This window comes from Falco peregrinus, chromosome 10, assembly GCF_023634155.1.
Source record: "Falco peregrinus isolate bFalPer1 chromosome 10, bFalPer1.pri, whole genome shotgun sequence".
Taxonomy (NCBI): Eukaryota; Metazoa; Chordata; class Aves; order Falconiformes; family Falconidae; genus Falco; species Falco peregrinus.
The window spans coordinates 28,893,327-28,914,147 of NC_073730.1; the positions used below are offsets into that span (position 1 = coordinate 28,893,327).

Here is a 20,821-nt window from a genome sequence, read left to right on the forward strand (position 1 = left end):
AGTCTCACCTTCCAAGTACTATAATCTAAATAATAATGTTTTTATCTATGCAATCTATTCATCTGTCACCATAGTAGATGATCATAAAGCACTCCTCCAAACACTAAAAATCATTTCATTAAATGTCAACCACTCTGTGCTCTTTTCTATGCTTGCATTAATCTAGGGCTTGAAAAAGATGCAAGACATGAACTCAAGCAATTAATTGTCTATTCCTCTGTGCTAGTGGCACAGCACAACCAGCACCCTATAATACTAGCCAGCATCTTTCTGCTGCAGCAGAAAAAGTCATCTACAGATACCTGGCCCCTTCAGTCCGTGTCCTCAGTATCAAGGTGATCATCAGTCACTCACCGCTTTTGCAATGGTGACTTGAGTAGCTTTTCTGTTAGGAACTGAACAGCTGCACCGTGAGAGTCGTGAGCAATGGCTCACCCTTGAAGTGCGACACCTATGACTAGCTGGTATCTACCTTTGTTAGTGATCAATCTGCATATAAAGTGGTGATGGGGAGATTTGTTTCTTCCCTCTGCAAAGCTGCTCACAATCTAATAACGATCACAGGGAACCTCGGGTAGTAAAGGACCTCAGGAGGTCATCAACTCCAACCTCCTGCCCAAGAGGAGGTTGCTCTGAGATCTGACCAGGTTACGCCAGGTTTTATCCAGTCTAGTCTTAGAACTTCCCAAGATGGAGACAGCAGAACCTCCCTGGGCAATCTGTTCCACTGCTTAGCTGCCCTCGCAGTGAGGTTTGAGCTTGATAGCTGTTCTCTGATATAATTCATGTGCACACAACATTGCTACATCAATATTTCTTCCAGCAAACATTTTCAAAGCATTAAACACAACAAATAAGTCTCCAGGGTTTGATCTTTTATTTTCCTTTCTTTTTTTTTCTTACATGAGCTGCTGTCAGGGAGGGAGCCACATTAAATACTGGTCATGTGCCCACACAGGGAACAGGAACATTACTGTGTGAGGTACTGAGGTAGTCTGCACGGCTGAAATCAAGTACTTGTTTTTGTTTTTTTTTTGGTACACACAAAACGTGCAGCTTCCCTGAACAGGCACCCAGCAGGAAAACACTGCAGAGCATCACTAAGCAGCTGTACAATCTCTCAGGATGTGCTTATAAAGAGAACATACATTTACTCCCCTTCTGCTGCTAAACGGGCCAGATTTGGGGCAGGGGAGACAGTTTTCAGTCATTCAGAACCATATATGATGAACTAATATAGAAAAAAACCCAAACCAAACAACACAACCACCCGATGCAGACCAAGAGTTTTACAAGAGACCAGTCACACTAAGAATCCAGCGGATCTTTCAAAGATGTTGCACATCTGTTACCAGAGGGAAAAGACTTTCTCCTGAACATCTTTGGTTAGAAACCAGAACTTGTGAAAATGGCTATCGTGCATCCCTTCTGGTGTATTTAATGCAAGTTTGATTTAATTAATCTGACGTATTTAATGGTCAGAAGCTCTGACCAGATACTGATGGGATATGCATGCATAACCAGTTGGAGCACTCACCTGCTCACTGTGAATTTAACTGGGTGAAATGTTAGTATCTGCTCTTACGGGAAGGTTCATCCAGAAAGCAGAGACTAGTATAATACTGGAGACATAAGAAAATTTTAAAAAGGCATTTAGTTTTATACTAGCTCTCTCAATGCCCTAATGTCTTGTTTTCCATAGGAAAACGGTCCTTTGACTTACTCTCTAGAGAACCAAACAGCAATACGACTACTTTTTGCATCTCAAAATAAACCTCTCCTTTTCCCATCAGTCTAACACTCTGATCACTGTTATTTCCAGGACATGTGGATGCAAGCATCAGCGAGGGGGTCAGCCACAGAGCGGAGCGTAACAGGCATTCCCTTCAACATGGCCAACCTGCTCACAGCAGATGGTGGCACTGATTACTTTGTTCCCCTGACACTGCTCTTCGGCAGCACAATTAATAGATTGCCAGGATTCACAAAAGAGGGAGAAAAGCACTATTGACAGTCCCGGGGTGTCATTTGGAAGGCGTTATTGCAGCTCCTCTTTGCAAAATGAAGTTGGGCACAACCGCTCATCAGCATTGGCCTAACCAAGAAGTGTTATCCCCGTCTGCACACCCACCCAAAGGCCCGACAGTCCCATGCCAGATAGATCAGCAGGATAGAAATGCATTTGGTCCTTTGTTTGAATCCAAGCTGTCTAATCTCTTAAAGGAGCAGGATTAAGGGAGGGGGAGCGCAAATCTTTCCATGATCATTATATTTACTTCTGCTATTTCTTTTTTTTTTTTCCGTTTCTGCTTTTTACTATTTACATTTTATATACTATATTTTATTTGTTATTATTTTTACTACTATTCCTCTCCAACACATTGCATTATGGATCTGCAGACTGTCTTAATTCCAATAAATTCTGCTCTGTGTTGCAAACAGCAACCCAGATTATTCAAACTGTGAGAATACTGAAGCACTATCTCATTTCTCACCTCTAATACAAAACTGGCATCACTCTATTTCCAAGCAGATTCACCTTCTGGCACTCAGTCATCATGTCTCTGGGATCACAACACAGGCAGGGAGCAGTTAATTAAAATATCAGCTCTCTGTCTTTTTCTTCCTTTTCCTTTTTCAAATCCGATAACCTTTTCTATTAATCTCTCATGTTATACAGCTTTTTTCTATCAATTCTCTATTAAAAATTCATTGAGGCTCACGCCATAAATTGTCAGTGGTGCATTAAAATGTAAAATAAATAAATACATCCCTTTTAGACAATGGGGAGGACACAGGTTCATTTTATGGTTTCACCTGGCTCAGAAGTAGCCAAGCAAAATTAATTGTTCCCCCGAGATCCATTTCCTTTGCCGTAAGCAGCCCAGGCAGCTCCATTCACATGTCTCTTCAAAATGAACATAAACAAACAAGAGTAAGTAGTCACAGCATCCCTGCGCCTCTGCTCCTCGGGGGGCAAACCAATACCTGGAACAAGAATAGAGAAGGCTACTGAAGCATACACAGAGCCTTTCATCTTCTCCCCTGCTCAGATGCAGAGAGTGACACCAAAGAGACTGCCTTTCTTTTGACTCTTGCTTGATTTGCCTTTGGTATCTGCTTTTCCTTTCTCACATGTGCAGCTGGACAGATATGCCAGAAACTCCAGGGTGGAACTCTGCGCCCGTGTGACCTAGGGGCTTAGCTCCCATGGTGGATGAGCCCTGGCTTGGGCAGCTTTCCAGTGGAAGGCTTGGTCAAAGAAAGGCATTCCTGCTTCACTTCTCCAGGAAGACAGACAAGGGGGGAAAAGAAGGCTTCAGCTTTATCCAGCCATGACAGAAAAATACTCCAATACACTGAATTTTAAACTAAATTACATCAAACCAACACAGCCCCTCATTTTGCAAAATGTTCTTTTCCTTTCCATTACTCATCTCTTACCCTGAACTGCAAGTGAGGATTCAGGGTTCATCCCTACAGCAAATTAGAAGCAGAGAACCCAGGGAGACTGGTTTAGAGTACGAACATTTATAGAGGGAATTAATAAAAAAGCAGTCATTTGGGATACGTATAATTAGACTGGAAGAAATAAATATATACTAAAAGAAACAAACCTGGCTAGGAACAGGGACTGGATGTGTCTTCTAACAAAAGTCTCTCTCTCTGAAAGGTGAAATCCCTGACACTAAACCCAAACAGGTATCTGAATCTAACTGAGAGGCCCAGGATTCTTTCTTCCTCCTTCTAACAAAACTAAACACCCTCCCACCCCCCTCATAAGCCCTCAGTCACTTGATTTAACCTCACTTAACTTTTGCCTTGGTTCTAGAGGCTTTATGGGACAGGAACATCTTTACAGTTACTCATAAAATACCAGCCCCTCTGTGATTTAATTTCCAATTCATGCCTCTTGTTTATTCCTATTTTGCACATCTGTAATACTAAGCAATACACCACTCCACAATAGCTTCATTTTTTGCTGCTCCTAATTTTCCCAAACCAACACAGCTGAAAAGCAGAGGGAAAGTATTTCCTCTCTTACCATCAACAGTTTTTTGAGAAATGCTGTAGTTGTGCCACAGCAGCAATGGTGTAAAAGCACATAAACCAGCACATTTTCTGATTACAACTTGCCTGTAAAGGACAGTTTAAACAAATTTTTCTCCTCCTCCCCGCCCCAAAAATGAAACCCTATGTAATAATAACAGACTGTGAACATAGGATTTTTAGATTTAGGGTTTTGTTCAAACTCTAGATTGTGTATCCAGACAGAAAACCAGGCTGATGAGAGTGCATCCTTGAGCATTAACCCACGAAGGCCCCTCAGACTGCCCTCTCTCTCTGTTTTTCCTCCTCAGTAACTGTTGGCCAATTTCCAACAATTCTGAAAAGGGGGAAAACATGAAACATAAGTCTACTCCTACAATTTTTGTAAAATTGTTTGCTGAATACAGAACAATCAAAATTACAGCTCCGCAAAAGCAGATGAGGGCAGAAACTGGCCACTGGGCTGGTCTGCAGCATGTGCTGCCAGCCAGCTGCAGCTGTGCAGCTTCTGCATCTCATACCCATGGTAGGTTTATTGCAGAGGGAAGAAGGCAATTAGGGATTAAAAAACAAATGCCCAGAAAACTCCAGATACCACAACCATTGAAAACTGGCTTCATTTGCTCCACTACTGTCATTCCTACACACAGATCCTACTCCTACTTTAACTTCCGAGTCAACACCAGACTTCCCATCAAACTGTGTATCTGTTCTCATTTGAAGGCTGAATGCTGGCTGCTTGCAGAAACTAGTTTCACCTAAGCTGCTATAAAAATAAAATAAAAGTAAAAAGCCATACAATAGAAAATTGTGCTGTGATCCTTCTGCAGCAGTAAAATAGTACAACACCGCAGGATGTGAGAATGGGAAGATGATAGTAGGCCAGAAAGAGAAATTGAAATTCATAGAATGGGGTTTCATTTCATGCTGGGAAACTTCAATGGCAACTTTGATCAGTGGCTTATCAGAACCGCTGTCGAGACTCCATATGAGAAGAAAAGCAGCACCACACAAGTTCAGAAGCCTAACACAGACCATCGCCATCACTCAGCCCTGTGAGGTACCAATGGCAGCTTAAAGTGTAACACAGGACACAAGCTAGCTCCTCCCAGAACAAAATATATTATTATTATTATGGTTCATTCCACACTTCTTAAGGACCTCAATAAATCTAGTCCCGCATTGAGGAAAATACACCCAAGCGGAGTCATTTGCTTGGCCCAATGAGGTTTTCTGCTTACCAAGAGAAAGGTAGGGGCTGGGCTCATCATTCAGCTCGATAGAGATTCTGGGCTACACAAAACTTGACAGCAAACAGTTCAGTTGTCTTCAGTCAACTCCTGATCACAAGCACGGCCACCATGACATTGTAAATGCCACTCCCAAACAAAACTTCCTAGCAATATAAGAAAGCAAATATATATTTTTTTTAAATTCAACTTATGTTCACCAGAAACGTCTATATTGTGTGTATATATATGTGTATATATATATATGCACATATATTCTATATGTGTGTGTATATATATATATGTATATAGTTAGGAGTATAAATACTCCCAAACCCAGAAAACTCTTGGAGCAGGAGACTGAGCCCTAAACGCATACTTCGTCAGTGTCTCTGCCCTTCAAAGAAAGTCTGTGGTATTGATCCCAAATCCTTTGGCCAAATTGTATACCCAAAGGATGTCTTAGGATCTCCTCTTAAAGAGATTTGAAAATCCTAGCCTATGTCCCACAGCGCTGCAGCCCGAATACTCTCAATTTCTGCTGTTGACTAAGATGGTATCGATTTTGCAAAGGAGGGTGTGTACCAGGCAGTGTAGGACAGTCCACCCTGCTGTGGTTTCCTGGTCACAGCAGGTGGGTGGATGGCACTCCAGCCCTGGCTGTGCCCAGCTGCACCTGCTTTAGGCACCCAAACACCAAATCTTGGGAACCCAACTCCGCCAGCAGCACCTCTGCCAGGGCTACAGCCCTGTGCTGCCAAATCCTCAGCATGGGAAATCTCAGGAATGTGCTGGTTTGCAGCTACAAAATGGCAACAGATAGGATTCGAGGGTTGAAATGTCAGTAAATCCTAGTGGATGTGGACTGTCAAGTCAGTTTAATTTTCAGACAACTAAGGACACCTTGAAGTAATGAAAGGAAATATTTAACTCTCTGAATCTGGCCACTTTTTTTGATGCTGCCACCTCAGCAGGCAATTACATTAATAAAGCAAGATTAATCAGATCACCTCAAACAGCCAGTGCTCAGGCACAGACCACTGTCCCTTTGATACTCCACATGAAACACATTTTAAAGAAACCTCTCCCCAAGACCCCCTGAACTGGTCCCAGAAAACAATGCCCAATTGACAAAAACCTAGTCAAAGGGTTTATAACTGCTTGAAGCTGCTATTACAGTAACCAAAACATGCAGCTGCTGAGTCTAAACTAGTCCCTCTGATCAATCAAATCTATTAAATTAGAAGGAGAAAGAGATGTCACCTGTGATTTTTCATTAATATCAAAGGTATCCACCTTTGTGCACTTTAAATGGTAGTATGTGCAAGCCTCCTATTTAGAATTATTTAAATACATTTTCATGTTTAATGCTGAGTTTAATGTGAGGAAAATGGCAGCACCCAATTGCAGCTATGGAAAGCTACGGAAAACACACAATGCTGAAACAGCAGTTTGTTCTCATGTATGAAATTAAAGTGACTTCAACTAACAAATCCATGCCTTCGTTGCTAAATTTACTCATGTAATCAAGGCAAAAACTGAACAAAATGTTTCCCCAACATATCCTCCTCAGGTTGCTGCTGCCATTTCAGACTTCAAGAAGGGTCTGTACGCTCAAAAGTTGCTCTGTTTTTTGCCAAATATACAAGCTGGTCTAATGAATGCAGTGTTTGTCCCTACAAACCAAGCTTTACCAGCAGGAAAAGCAGGAATCCCAGAAGAGAGTTCAAGGACAACATGACCACTTGGACTGGTGTGCTCCTTCAAGGGCATTAGAGGTCTGTAAAATGTACTACTTGGGTATTCAAGACAAGTTCTCCTTTGGAGTTTGAAGGCTTTGGCAAGGCTCTGGGGCTTTCTCTTGGGAAGCAGCTTCTCTTTGCAGCTGGGAACAGCCCAGGCAGAGAGCTCAAGTGCTGCCTCACTTCAGAGGAACATGCTCCACACTCCTTCGGGCAAGGCTCCCTCCAACATCTGCTCCCTCCAGTTTTCCTTCAGCTTTCTCAGTTTTTTTTAAGATCCACTCGTAAAGCATCAGTGATCTTTTAAGCTATACAAAATAAGGTTTTGTGACAATTTCTTCATTGCCATTCTCCAGGAACCCACATCACCTCAGTGTTCAAGTCTCCAGAATTAAAAAAAACAAACCAAACAAAACCCAACCAAAACCAAACCCCAAACAACAAGCCCACAAGAAAACCAACCAACCCCCCCCCCCCCCCTTCTACTTCTAAAATGGAAAATCCTGTCTTTGTGCAGAGGAAGGAGGAGAAGGGACAGATATTCCTACCAGCATCTTAAATACATGCCCAGCTTTGCTCAGAAATAGGTTGACAACCCTGTCCAGCCTGCAGTCACCTCTGGATGCTACCAATCAACCTCACTACAATGTGACAAGCTGGCAGGTGTGAAGAAGTACCTGCCATTCAGTGCCAAAACACGCTCACCGACAAAATCTCACTGACACTTATCCTCATACAGCAGCAACAGTGACAAGGAGGCTGGCAAGCATATAGACAGGGTCACGTTTCAGAAAATGTAATTTCTATTATGACAAAGATTATGCAAGGTAGCACTGTATGAAAGGACTATCAGAAAACTTGCTCCTCCTAAGAGATCAGAGAACTTGAAATGCACAAGTTGTGCATGTCCTCGGTTGCAGGCACATGGGCACAGAGACATTAAATGACATGCCAGAAGTCATGAAGCAAATCCACGGTATAGCCAAGGATCTGACCCACATCTTTCAGCCACATCTGCTAGAGCAGTTATCTTAAGGTCAAGCCAAAATTTCCTCTTTAAAGAAAACAGCAGCCATCACTGCTGCAGAAGTTGAACATGTTTCCAGAACTCCACACTGCTGCAATCACAACCTCTTCAAAGGATTTGGTATGCTCCTAGTTTCCAGCTTCTAAATATTTCTTTGACTAAAGCTCATACGCACTGATTTTTGCTGACGGAATTGCCAGCTTTGTCTGTTTGGTCTGGGTTTTGTTTTGCTTTCTTTTAACAAGCAGCAAGACATTGTTGCAAGACACAAGCTCTTGGGTGGCACCTACGTGTATGTTATTTCACAATGAAGAATGTCTGCAAATTCCTCATGAGGCACTTGACATTATTCTGTCTTTCTATTTCTGGGAATCAAACACTAGGGGCCATATTCTACACTGATGAAACATCACCAAAGTCCATGAATAATTATTGGCCTCAGTGACCTCTGTGCAAAATTGGACGCAGATGTTTTTATGACACCCTCTGATGTCTGTTTTCAATATAGGTTTTATAAAACTCAGCCTAAGTCAACTACGTGCTTCAAGCAGGCACCTACAAATACTACTGTTCAACAGAGATATGAAAACATTGCTGAACAGAAACGTGCAAACAGTGAAAAACTCCCCAGACTCTGAAACTTGGGAGCGATTACAAGCCTTGGACTCCTCAGCAAAGCTGATAGTGTGTTGCAGTCCCTGGAGCTCCAAAAGTCTCCATACGCCTAAATTATTAATGGCTATCCCTCTCCGCGGGGAGGTTAAACAATCAACCCTCCGATGAAAAAAAGCCAGGCTTCCCAAGGTCAAAACATACTGGCCATTTCTGCTAGCAAATATATTAAAGCAGAAAAGCAGAATTTTATTTAAGTTCACAGAGTAGTTCTAATTTCTACCTATAAACATGCCTGTAGCTTGTCAGACAGGTACCAGGGAAAAAGAACAGCTGTACTTCTAGGATAAATTCACCATCAGTTATTCAGGAAAAGGAGAGAAAGGAGGAGACTAAGACATGTGAATGCAACTCGTCACTAAGTGAGACAGGACTGAGAAGGGATACGAGGAAAAGAAGGGCCTCCCTATATAGTCTCTACTTAAGATTTCTGCTCTATTTGATACTTTTAAAGTATTACTCTTTTTTTCATAGGTGGTGGTAATAAAAGTCTCTGAGCCAGTGCAGAGGATGGCAAAGAAAGCCTCAAAAGACTGAAAGGCTGCTACTTCTTGCCTGGGTTATGCTGTCATATCAAAACATTACAACACGGGGGTTTATAGGGGAGACACCATGTCACAGAAGTTGCTTTTCACAGCTTAGATGCAGCATTTAAGTTCTCGTTGCCTGAATTTACTGTACATACTGTGAGGTTAAAGTACACCAAAGCAAAACACGACACCTTCAGCAGAATTTCACACCAAGTTTGCTGAAACTCAAGTTTGCATGCAAGAGGTAAATCCAGGAGTCCTGAACTCTGTGCAGACCCAGTTACAACAAACTCCTGTCATGCTCTCAAAGCAGTTGCTTGATCTACCCTGGGGTTAAAATCAGCGTGAAGGCATTTCTGGCAGTCCTCAACCCTGGCTGCAAGTTTGCTGCTTCACTGCTAGAGTCTGCCCTTGCACAGCTGTGTGCACATTTTGCAGCCCAGATCGCTCAGCCAACATGGGCTGCGAGAGCATAAAACACATCTGCCAGGAAGCAGCAGCAATTTTCACCAGTCACCTTTGCCACTGAAAGCAGAGCAGTGTGATTACATGCTGGGAATGCCCAAAATTGCAGACAAAGTCACTTCCTCTGCAACTCAGCCTAAAAACAGACCGAAGAGAAATATATACCATTTAAGCCCTGTTTTGCAAAACTTGGCATGGATCCAGGCTGCATACTGTTACTACAACTGTGTGCAAAAACAGTAACCTGGTATTTACACCTGCAAGCTCTGTGTTTGTAAGCATGATAAAACACACACTGACAACATTCCTACAAACAAACACACATTCTCAAAAATGCACTAGTTGCCAACAGCCCAGGTATCTCTGACCTGTAATATAAATTACCCAAATCTAATGACTTGCTGGAAACTCAGCAGAACTCAGTGCAAAACTCACAATCCCTAACAAAACAAGAAAGAGAGAGGGGAAAAAAAAAAAAAAAAAAAAAGCAACAACCAACAAACCCAAAGGCCCTTCAGGAGTCAGGATCAATGACCTGAATCACATACTTGAGGACTCAATCCTCTCAGCAGCAAAAGGATGCCTTCTGCAGGTAGGGAACCGGGAGAGGGGACAAGAGAAGTGTAACAGACATGGGATGACCAAGAAGGTATTGACAGTTCTGTGTACAAATCTGCATGGGTGGCCAGTAGGGAAAGGCAACATGGGTCTGTGCTCCCCATTAGGGAATTTCAAGTGTAGCAACACAGGTGAGCATTCTGTTTGGCAGCCAACAGCAGGTGAAATGAAGCTGTTACTTTGCCTGGTTCTCCTGCATTTACTATCTTATTAGAAACACCATGTTTTTTGCCACTTCTATATGTGGTCCAGTTGTTTAATATAGGATCAATGTTTGCTCTTTGTCTCCTGTTCCTACTTTAATCAATAAGTTGCAGGGTAAAAAATGCAAGAAATGCTCTATACAGTTAAACCCACATGCCACGGTTTCCTTTTCTGGGAGGCTAAAATGCTACAATTAAAATACCCACTGCAGTCTTATAAGAATGAATGCAATGAAAGGAGCAGGGATTTTTCTAAAGACTTAATCCAGCGTTTTTAGCTTTATCCTCTTTTTCTATCTGATTTTATTTTAGCAAAATTATGGCACTTTATGGAGTAAATATGTATTTCTGGGATTATGAAAAGTTCCCCTTTCTGACCATACATTTATTGTCCCAAATTCTTTAACAGCTTCAGACACCAAAAACAGAAACAGAAAATGGAAAGTAGCAATTGGTAAGCCACAGAGAAAAAAAAATAGTAAACCCCTGTACCATAATAAACACTACTGAAAAGCATTCCTATGCCATACCAATACGTATGGTATAGAAACACGCATTGAATTAACTGGGTAGCAACACATAAGGAACATCCAAGGTGATGAAAAAACCCCCCAACACGCAGACCCTGGTTCTTAGCGATCTTTAGTCAGACCAGCGCCACAGAGTCCCTGTGTGTGTACCTGTGAAGATACCTTTTCTACAGCTCTGTAAAGATGACATGAATTGCATCCAGTGATAATTTGCCAGGAATCTTGCTTTTTAAGACCACTGAGTCAGAGCTCTGGGAATTGTAAGGAATTGCACACAAAAGCATTTTCAAAAACGTCTCCAAAGCCAGCATCGTTTCAGACTGAACAGCAGGTTCATCCTCTGATCCAAGTCTGTTACGGCGGAACAGCGCCAAACAAACGTCTATTAATATTCTGCCAGGAAGCATGAGCGGATGGTCTCTTGCGTTACATTAAGTGAAGTGGTCAGGTTAAGAGTTAGGCATCGGTCACGCAGTTTTTCCATTCAAGCACAAATCTCTTCACCCATCATTGTGTGTTGTCAAATGCTTTTGTGCATTGCAATATTAAATACCAGTACCCTGGGGATGGGAAATGAATAGGCACAACATGGAAATTATGATGCATGCAACAATACCCTTTAACCTATTAACAAGTATGACCAAGCGTACTTATTCTGAGCTCTCTAATCATCAAGGCAAGAAGACATCAACAGCTACTGTGTCACACTGACAGGGCCTTCAATGGCAAGTGGGGTTCAAAGGTCCACAGGAAGCACAAAGACGCTTTGTCTTTTGATGCGAAGAACAAAGCTACCATGTGGCACAGCATCACACATGCAATTAGTCAGGAACGTTAATACAGTAGAAGCAGATGGTGGAACCATGTCAACATTTTTAGTGGGCACATTTCCCCTTACTCTCGAGTTGCCGTGAACTGAGGTCATGGGGGAGCAGCAGGCAGACTGTCGATAAGCCAGGCCACACCAGGGATCAACATTACCCTTTTACCTACCCGTCTGAGGTACCTGTGCCCTGCCACCTCTCCTGGCACAGCTCCCATCTTTTAGACATCTCCTCTCCGCCACATCTCCACACCACAGGGCAGCACCACGAACCTCACTGCGTACAGAGGAAAACTGAGGCAAAGAGACAGAGTCTCTAACTCTGGCTGTGCTGGGACATGCTCGTGGGGAAAGGCATTAAAAACACACCTTCAGAGCCTCTTACACTGCTCATTCTTCTCATTTCTGCAGCCAAATGAGTTACCAAATAGCTATACGATTCACTTGTACTGCGCAGCTACGGCACGTGTAACTCCAAAGTACTTTACACATTTGCAAAGAGCAACTGCTCCTCTGATGCTTTTCACCTGCCAGCCGTAAAGCTCAGCTAACACAGGACAGGAACAAAAGGCTTCTCTCGTTTACCACCAATCAAGCTGGATGTGCAGAAAATGCAAAACCCAAACCAGAAGGATCACACAAAGAAATACAATACAGGAAATGCTGTGATTCGTATGACTTTGAAGTAACAGCCCTGCACATCCTTCAGACAAAGCCTCCTCTGCTGTTATTGTCAACCAGTTCTGCCCAATTCCCCAGCTCTGTACTTCACAGATTTCAATAGTACCCAGGTGAGGATGGCAGGAGCTTTCAGCTCTAAAGTCATTTAATTAAAATAAAACGAACAACCAGCAGTTAATCAAACCGCACGTACACTCCAGCCACTACAGCTGCCGAATTCTGCAGCCCTCAGTCCAATCTGATTTCCTTTAAAGCTCCTGGCAACCCGTTAATTAAAACACATTATTTACAGCTTCCAGGGGCTTGAAACCATGGGATGCACTTGATGGAATTTATACAATTACATACAGTCAGTCCTAGCGACAGGCTCCATTCTTGCTCTTGCTCTCCTCTGCTCCCACACTTGGCTGTTTCCTTCCCTGCAGCTTGTCCACGCAGCGCCATTCGGCCTGGACCTGCCATGGTGCAATCAGCTGCCATGGAAATGAGCAGGAAGCAACAAAGAAACCGCAAGTCTCTCACTGGAGATGGAGGAGTTGCAAGGCAATAGCATAGGAAAGCCAAGACAAAGAGAAACCAATTTGCCTGCTGCCTCTAAACACAAACAACCCTCCCCCTTTGTGCAAGGAGATGTTGATGAACAGTCTTCCCCCGATTTAAAAAACTAAGCCCCTTCCAGCCAAATGCAACTGGGCTAGGTGGATGCAGCATCCTGCTTTTCATCTTAACACTCGTTAGTGCTTTGTGGCAAAACACCACCAACAAAGTGATCCCAAAGCAAACCAGAGGACGTGTAGTTTAACTTACTTAATAAGCAACCCCCACATCACTGATAAGCAGCATCAGCTGCAGACCGATCGTCTCTATTTTGAGAAATATTTTTTCTTTTTTTTACTCCATTATTAAGTAGTCACGCTCATCAGCAATTCTCTTAACTTTGTAAGAAAAAAGCATTTTAAAACATACATTAAAAGGTATGACTGACAAGCATAACAAAGTCTACTGTGTCTTTGAACTGATTTCCAAAGGTGTTTGAGAAGGACTGAGAGCAGCCCTGCTGAGGAGGACCTGGGGGTACTGGTGGATGAAAAGCTGGACAAGCAATGTGTGCTCGCAGCCCAGAAAGCCAACTGTATCCTGGGCTGCGTCAGCCTGCGTGGCCAGCAGGGCGAGGGAGGAGATTCTGCCCCTCCGCTCTCATGAGACCCCATCTGTAGTACGAAATCCAGCTCTGGGCCCCTCAGTACAAGACATGGGCTTGTTGGAGCGAGTCCAGATGAGGCCATGAAGATGATCAGAGGCTTGGAGCACCTCTCCTATGAGGAAAGGCTGAGAGAGCTGGGGTTGTTCAGCCTGGAGAAGAGAAGGCTCCAGCAAGACCTTATTGAGTACTTTGAGTACATGAAGGGGGTTTATAAGAAAGATGGGGTCAAAGCTTTTATCGGGGCCTGTAGCGATAGGACAAGGGGTCATGGTTTTAAACTAAAAGAGGGCAGATTCAGACTAGATATAAGGAAGAAATTTTTTTTTACAGTGAAGATGGTGAAACACTGGCAGGGGTTGCCCAGAGAGGTGGTAGATGCCCCAGCCCTGCAAACATTTAGGTCAGGGGATGGGGCTCTGAGCAACCTGATTGAGTTGAAGATGTCCCTGCTCACTGCGGGGGGCTGGACTAGATGGCCTTTAAGGGTCCCTTCCAACCCAAACTGTTGTATGATTCTGTGTGTTTTATGAGAATGAAAGGAACATAAAGGTCTATGGAACAGTGAACTTTTTCTGCTTAGGGAGTCCCACATAAACACTGCTGAAAGATCAAGCACCATAAGCTCAAGACATTCACACATATAATCCTCCCAATGATTATTACTTTTCCCCCACCCCTTCCATGTGTTTCTCACTTTTTTTTTTCATGAGGCCAGTGACTTACCTGTGTAAAGCCCATAGAAACCATCTCTAATGAGACATAAAAAGGAGAAAACTGTGAAAATAAGCCTCTATAAAAGCCTAATAGCTTTCTTTCAGCAATACAGAAGCAGATATTGGCCTTATGCTCCAGTGCTTCATTCACAATAGGAAAGGCAAGCAAAAAGCAGAGAAAGCATTTCTTACATGATGCTGAAGCAGCTCCACAGATTTCAGTCTGTAATTCCAAATACCCCCCTACCTGCACCATGCCCTCAGCTGGTGTGAGAAATGGCTTACCTGCTCTCAAGTCACTATAGCTACTATAATTCAGATTAGCTCTAAAAGCCTCTTTCACCAAGATGTATTGCAGTAGTGCACTGATGTTATTTAAGTCCAGATTTAGATATACTACAGCAGAGGTGTCTTTTACCACAAGAAGCTCAGAAACACAGGAGTTTGTATCAATATTTGGCTCCTGATTAAGCATTTTATCACTGTGATTTTCATAAGAACAGTTATGAATGGATTTATATGAGATCAGTGACCATAAAAATGTCTCCAAGCTGACTGTTTTATTATGTTTTATCTTTTTTTCCAGGATTGCCCATTCTGTACTGGGTCCTTGTAGGTGATGAAGTACTAACACTTTTATCCAGGACAACCAGAATGAGATGCCAGATGCTTTCTACAAGAAAGTCAGAATATGTTTTCAGACTGTTCAAAAGAAGAGTTTTAAAAGCCTAGCCACTAGAGTATGGAGTCCTGAACCTGCAATACTTCACTAATTTTCTGAGTCCCCAGACTTAACCATACACTAAAAACATCAATCTAGGTGTATAATTTTAATTCAACATGATTTTTTAAGTTATCTTTTAAGTCTGTTACATCACATATACTGGCGATACTGCATGGCTACCACTGCAGCAAATTATTTGTACCCCCCAGCTATCAGTACCCTCTAGAAACTAAGAAGTAGCATCAGAACCAAAAAATGAGATTCAGGGGTGAAAATTCTGCCTCCAGCAGGAGGGAAAGCATCCCCAAACTCAGCATGTCAGAAACTAAGGAACAAGCAGAGGAATAGAATATTTCTGTTCTTCCAAACTCTTCTGTAAATAGCAACACAGGTAAGACCCTATGAAGACTATGGTTAAAAGGTAAAGTTCAAAAGTTTTGTAACTACTGAACACCATCCAGCCTGTCATCAACAGAATCAGGGCTGGTGAGCAATATCGGAATTAAACTTCCCCTCTGCAAATGGTTTCCAGTCACCTAGGCGTTGCCAAGACAACTCCAGCAACCAGAATACAAATTACTTTTGGGGTACCACCATAAACTTTGAGCACTTACCAACTCTGCATGCAAATTTAAATCACAACAATTTAAGTGACAACTGTGTAAACAGCAGAAACTATTAAACTATCACAGGAGTCAATGGTACTATAGTCAGGGAAAATGTTACTGAAGGCAGCAACAAAACAGAGCAAAAGGAGGAGGAGACACACATTAAGAAGTTCAGCCTTGTAATTCATGAGTGCCAGACGAGGGCTTCTCATTCCCTAGGAAACATCACTTTTTCTTTGACGACTTCTTGTCCTGGATATCAGCTATAAATAAGTCCCAATGTTGGGGCAAAACTTTACATGTAAAAAAGCCAGGCAGCTTGGGGTGCCAAGAGATGCCTGGTTATAAACAGTCCTGGAACTGTACATTTCCATTGGGTTTTTTTCCCAACAACTGAAAAGAAGGAAGAAGAAGAAAAAAAGAAATACACCTTCTTTTGCCTTTGGCAATGATGGATGAGGCAATCTTAAAAATCTGAGTGTTAAAGACAATGCTTTGGATGCACAAACTGTTTTGCAAAAATACTAATAAACCAAGCACAACCAGCAAATAGCAGTATAAGTATTTAGGCAACATAACTAAGAACTTTAAGATGTATGACAAGCTCAGAGACTGAAGGGAACAAGGTTTGAACCCCAAACCCTCTCCCCTCAAAAAAATCAAACCAAACCACACCACAAAAAAAACCCCAAACCCCACAGCCCTGCATTTTGATGGGAGTTTGCTAAACTGGATCTGTCGAGAACAAGCAGTGGGGCAGTAAGAATGAGAAAGATAGGTAAGTGAAATAAACCACTTGGCTACCATCATCAACAGCCTGAATATATGAATATATGAAGCAAATAGCATCAACAGACATTTAAGTTGTTATTTGTTGTGTTAGGTATGAACAAATAAAATTTATTATTAGGCTTCATATTCCTCCAGCAAGACTCTTGAAATATTCCTGCCTGGAGGTCTGGACCTTCGGGCAGCTTTGCAGATCCCCCACGCAAATGAAAGCCAGCACAGAAGTCCTGCTGTCCACAGCTAACACAGCTGCTTGGGTGTTGCTGAAGTGTTCACACACCTTTATTTTACCTCTTACAGTGACACTTTATCAAGTGAAGTGCTTGGCTACAAGAGGATTATTGATTAAAGTATTAAGTGCAAGCAGCTCAACTGCAGAGTGCCAAAAGCAAGGCCATGTGAGTCTGACTACTTTGTTCCACCTTTCCTTTTGCTAAGGTGAAGTCCTTTCTACCAGATTAATAAAGTGCAGCTTTTAAGTAAAAATTCTCATTCTCCTGCCAGGTTAAATCACTGTTGGATAGTCTCTATGACCAGGCAGGAGCCTCTGTTAGAGTACAAAACCTGGTGGCAAATTTTCCGTGCAGCTACAATCACTTGAGATGTTGATTATTACGTAGAACACAATGTGAGATACAACCTCCTGTTGTTAGGCCTTTACTTGCCCACCTGGGCACAACTGATTAAAACCCAGAAGAGTTTATTTAAAAAAATAAAGGGAACTCTCTTTGTGTCTCACATTTCACGAACACTCAGAAAAATATTTTCTAGAACCTACCACGTGTTGCTGGCTGGCCCAAAGATGCCAAGGTATGCTAATTGGAGAGGACCCCAAGGGTTTCATAGCACAGAGTCAAGAGATGTCAGAGACACACAAAAAATTTAGTTTTCAAATAAAATCCAACTCAGTGGACGTTCAACTTGACAGTAAAAGCATTAGACTGTATTTCTCCAAATTCTGTAAGCTCTGGAGCCTTTGCTGCTTGTGCGAGGAGCCAAGAAGTGCAGATGTACCAGCACACAGTGGTCATCGTAACAGTGGATTTGATGGAAACCTAGGTTTTTTAGTGACAACTCAAAAGAAGACAAAAATGGGATCAAACTGCCATGCTGGGCTATGTGAGCTACACCGTGGGCTACGTGAGCCCAGTTTTACTTGGATGTCAAGTGCAACTGGGGAAGAGCAGTACAACAGAGTATGACAGTCATCAGTTCTAATGACAATGTGCTGAATCAGCTGCGCCACACGGGCCTTCCCCTGCAAACCCTGCAATGACTCTTACCTCGTGTGGTCAAAGCTAGGAGAGATGAACAGAGGTTTCAGGCCAAATTTGCTGAGCAATTACCCATTCCTTGATGGCAACGTTATAATTAAAAATAATAAAAACCCTGAAGATACAGAACTCAAATTTTCCAAAAGATCACTCCCAGTTATTCACCACTGTCAGAAGTGGCCCATTGAGTGGGCAAGCCCTACCAAAGCCAGGTGCAGGGCTTTCAAGGGGCTGAACATCTAGATCAGTGGGATATTCAGAATCTACCAATAACTTTCACCATCTTTTCATCTTTGAATCTGACAGCTGACTGGGGTTATAAACCTCAGAATTTCCCTGTCTTTCAATCTCCTAAACAACTTGTCTGCTCCTTCTCCCTCCTTTCCCATTTCAAATCAACCTGTAAGTTTTAACCGAAGTAATACAGTCTGGCCACATCTCACACTTGCATTGGTCATCTCACTTATGCCTGGTTTCGTGAGACACTACACTTCACAGCAGAACTGAGCCGATACAGAAAGCTCACAACTCCCAGCCAGATGCAGCACAGGGGCCTGCTGCGTGTGGCTGTGGTTCCTATTTGGTTCCTAGCCAGCCAAGTGAAGTGAGGCTCCCTGAAACCTCCTAGCCACCTAGAATATAGGACAAGAAGTTAGGAACGCCTAAAGCAGCTCCAAGGATCACCTTGTGTGCAGACACACTTTACTACTGGAGTGGCCACTACGAGCAGACAAGATCAGAAGAGCTCAATGGCACTGAACAGCGACCAACTCAGGAGAAAAAAAGGTGGTCTGATAAACAGTAATTTCCACCAGACTCCTTAAGCTTAACACACATCCCCTGTAACTCCAACTTCAGTAAAACCACAGCAGGACTTAAATACAGCCCTATCTATGTCATCCCTCAACAATCATATACACAGAAATAACTGCTGAAGACTAGCAGCTTATTACTGAATTCATAACCCTTAGTTTCCTTATAGTTTTACCTGCCTCTGTCACTCTGAGTTAGAAGCATTTGCAGTCTGAGGTTCTGTGCACTTTACCACTTGTTCAACAGCCTCAGATCATAAAATCTGAAGTCTGTGTAGCTCTGAGGAGAAAACACGCTGCCTTCAATAATTAAGACTCCTTCATAAAGTTACTGAAGCACTAAAACCAAAATAAAAAAATAATGGTTTCAGCACTGTCTTGAATCTAAGAATAAAGTAAGATCTGCTTTCAGAGTACCTGTCCTACTGCTCTAGGAGGCTGAGTCCATGCTGGCAGCTGGCACTGAAGTCACAGCAACGCAGTAATTGAACACTCAGTGGTGTGCGATACAAGGACGTGGAAGAAGTCTAACCAAAGGAATCACCTCTTTTCTCTATGCTGGCACATTCTTCATTCTCAGACTGGAGGCATAGTGGAGGCACAAGGCACCTCTGTTGCACAATCCCTCTGCAAGTAAGCGCATGACAAAACCAGAGTCTCTCACTTCTCTGTCAAGCCCTAAAAACTACAGTAATCAAAGCCAAGACGGAAGATGAAAGAGCATCATGCTCAGCTATAACTTTCCTACTCAACAGCCATTCCCTGAAAGCCACAGTCCCCTCTGATTGTTTTAAGAGGGGAGAGGGAAAGATTTTTTCCAAGACATCCTGCTTCACACCATGGGAGGAAGATGCTGTTCCTGCACATGCACAAACCAAAGACTTCCCTAACTTGGTGGGAGTCAGACAAAGCTATGACATAGTTAATACATGTACCTGGCCCTGACTGTAAGCCAGCGGCAAGAAAGTGACTGACTTTAGTACCAACTGGAACTAATGTATAAAAGTACCAAGGGTTTCCTGCAAACTGACAAATACAGGTGAGACTTAACAGAATCAATGAGAACCCTTATTCTGAAAACAAAAACAAAAGTGGCATAAAAAGGTCTTTATGATCCTCTACTACTATGCAACAGCTACAAGGAACAGCTGTTAAGTAGAAGCTGCGTGATGTGGCTCATCTCATCCCCCCATTACCACATGCTTGTTTCCCTAAAAGCAGAAGATGGGAATAAAGAAAAACAAATCCCTCAGCCTAAAGAAGTCAAGAACCACAAATCACTATTGTTAGAAATAATTTTGTTCTAATGACACTGTCCTACAGTACTCAGCATTGGGAAGTTCAACCCCAATACTCAGTGGGTGTTCCATTTTCACTCTATGTGCACATCTCTCTGTTAGTTGCCTCTGGGAGAGGTAAAGGAACAGAGGGAAGGGTCCATCTGCACAGGGCAGGGTAGGGGTAAGAAATAACTGCACACTAGCTTTGATGCCCTTTACTTCTCACCCGTTTCTTTAGCTGTTATGGGCAAAAAGTAAGCAAAATAATGAATTTCCAAGTCAATATCAGCTCAGTTCCATCCAGGTCAGGTAATTACCTAACAGGTACCCCTCTGACATGCATGTGGCAATTTATGATGAAATGAATTATTAATGAGTACAATGTCTAAAAACAACCACCACCACCCAACCCTCCGCAAAAGCAACAAAACCCCCAAATCCCAACTGATATCAAATATGGAGCAAATGCAGCTGCAAAATTTAGAAGGCAGAAGTTTCTCCAAAAGGCCGTATGTTTAACAGTCCTATTCCTTGAAAATAGAGCCACTGGCCAACAGGCATTTCCCTGCTGAAGGACAGTCATTCACATGTCCAGTCGAAACAGGTAACACAGACTCACCCATCTTCTCTCGCCTGCCTTTAGCGCTTTATTGGGAAAGAGGTGGAAGGAGGAGTAGGTTGGCAGAATAATTATTAGAGAAGGGAAGGGATCTATGCATGAACGTACAGCAACTTGCAAACTTCCTTTCTTGTGAATGACTAAATGATTCAAGGATGTAAAACTGCCAACAGATAGCAGAGCAAAACCACTAGGAATATTTTAGTAAAAAAGCTCCTATCCCCTGCC

At 42.7% G+C, this 20,821-nt stretch overlaps 1 protein-coding gene across 3 annotated transcripts in view; it reads right to left on the reverse strand.

The window, feature by feature from the left end:
* LRP8 (LDL receptor related protein 8) overlaps positions 1-20,821 on the reverse strand; it is a 194,322-nt gene that overhangs the window by 76,450 nt on the left and 97,051 nt on the right. The window contains exon 1 of one of the 3 annotated variants that reach the window (XM_055815838.1): positions 20,594-20,683. The exons of the other annotated variants lie outside the window; for them this stretch is intronic. Within the exon in view, the coding sequence (XP_055671813.1) occupies positions 20,594-20,597 (4 nt within the window). The 5' untranslated portion in view covers positions 20,598-20,683. Of the gene's footprint in view, positions 1-20,593; positions 20,684-20,821 lie in introns of those variants that run through there. 3 annotated transcript variants of the gene reach the window in all.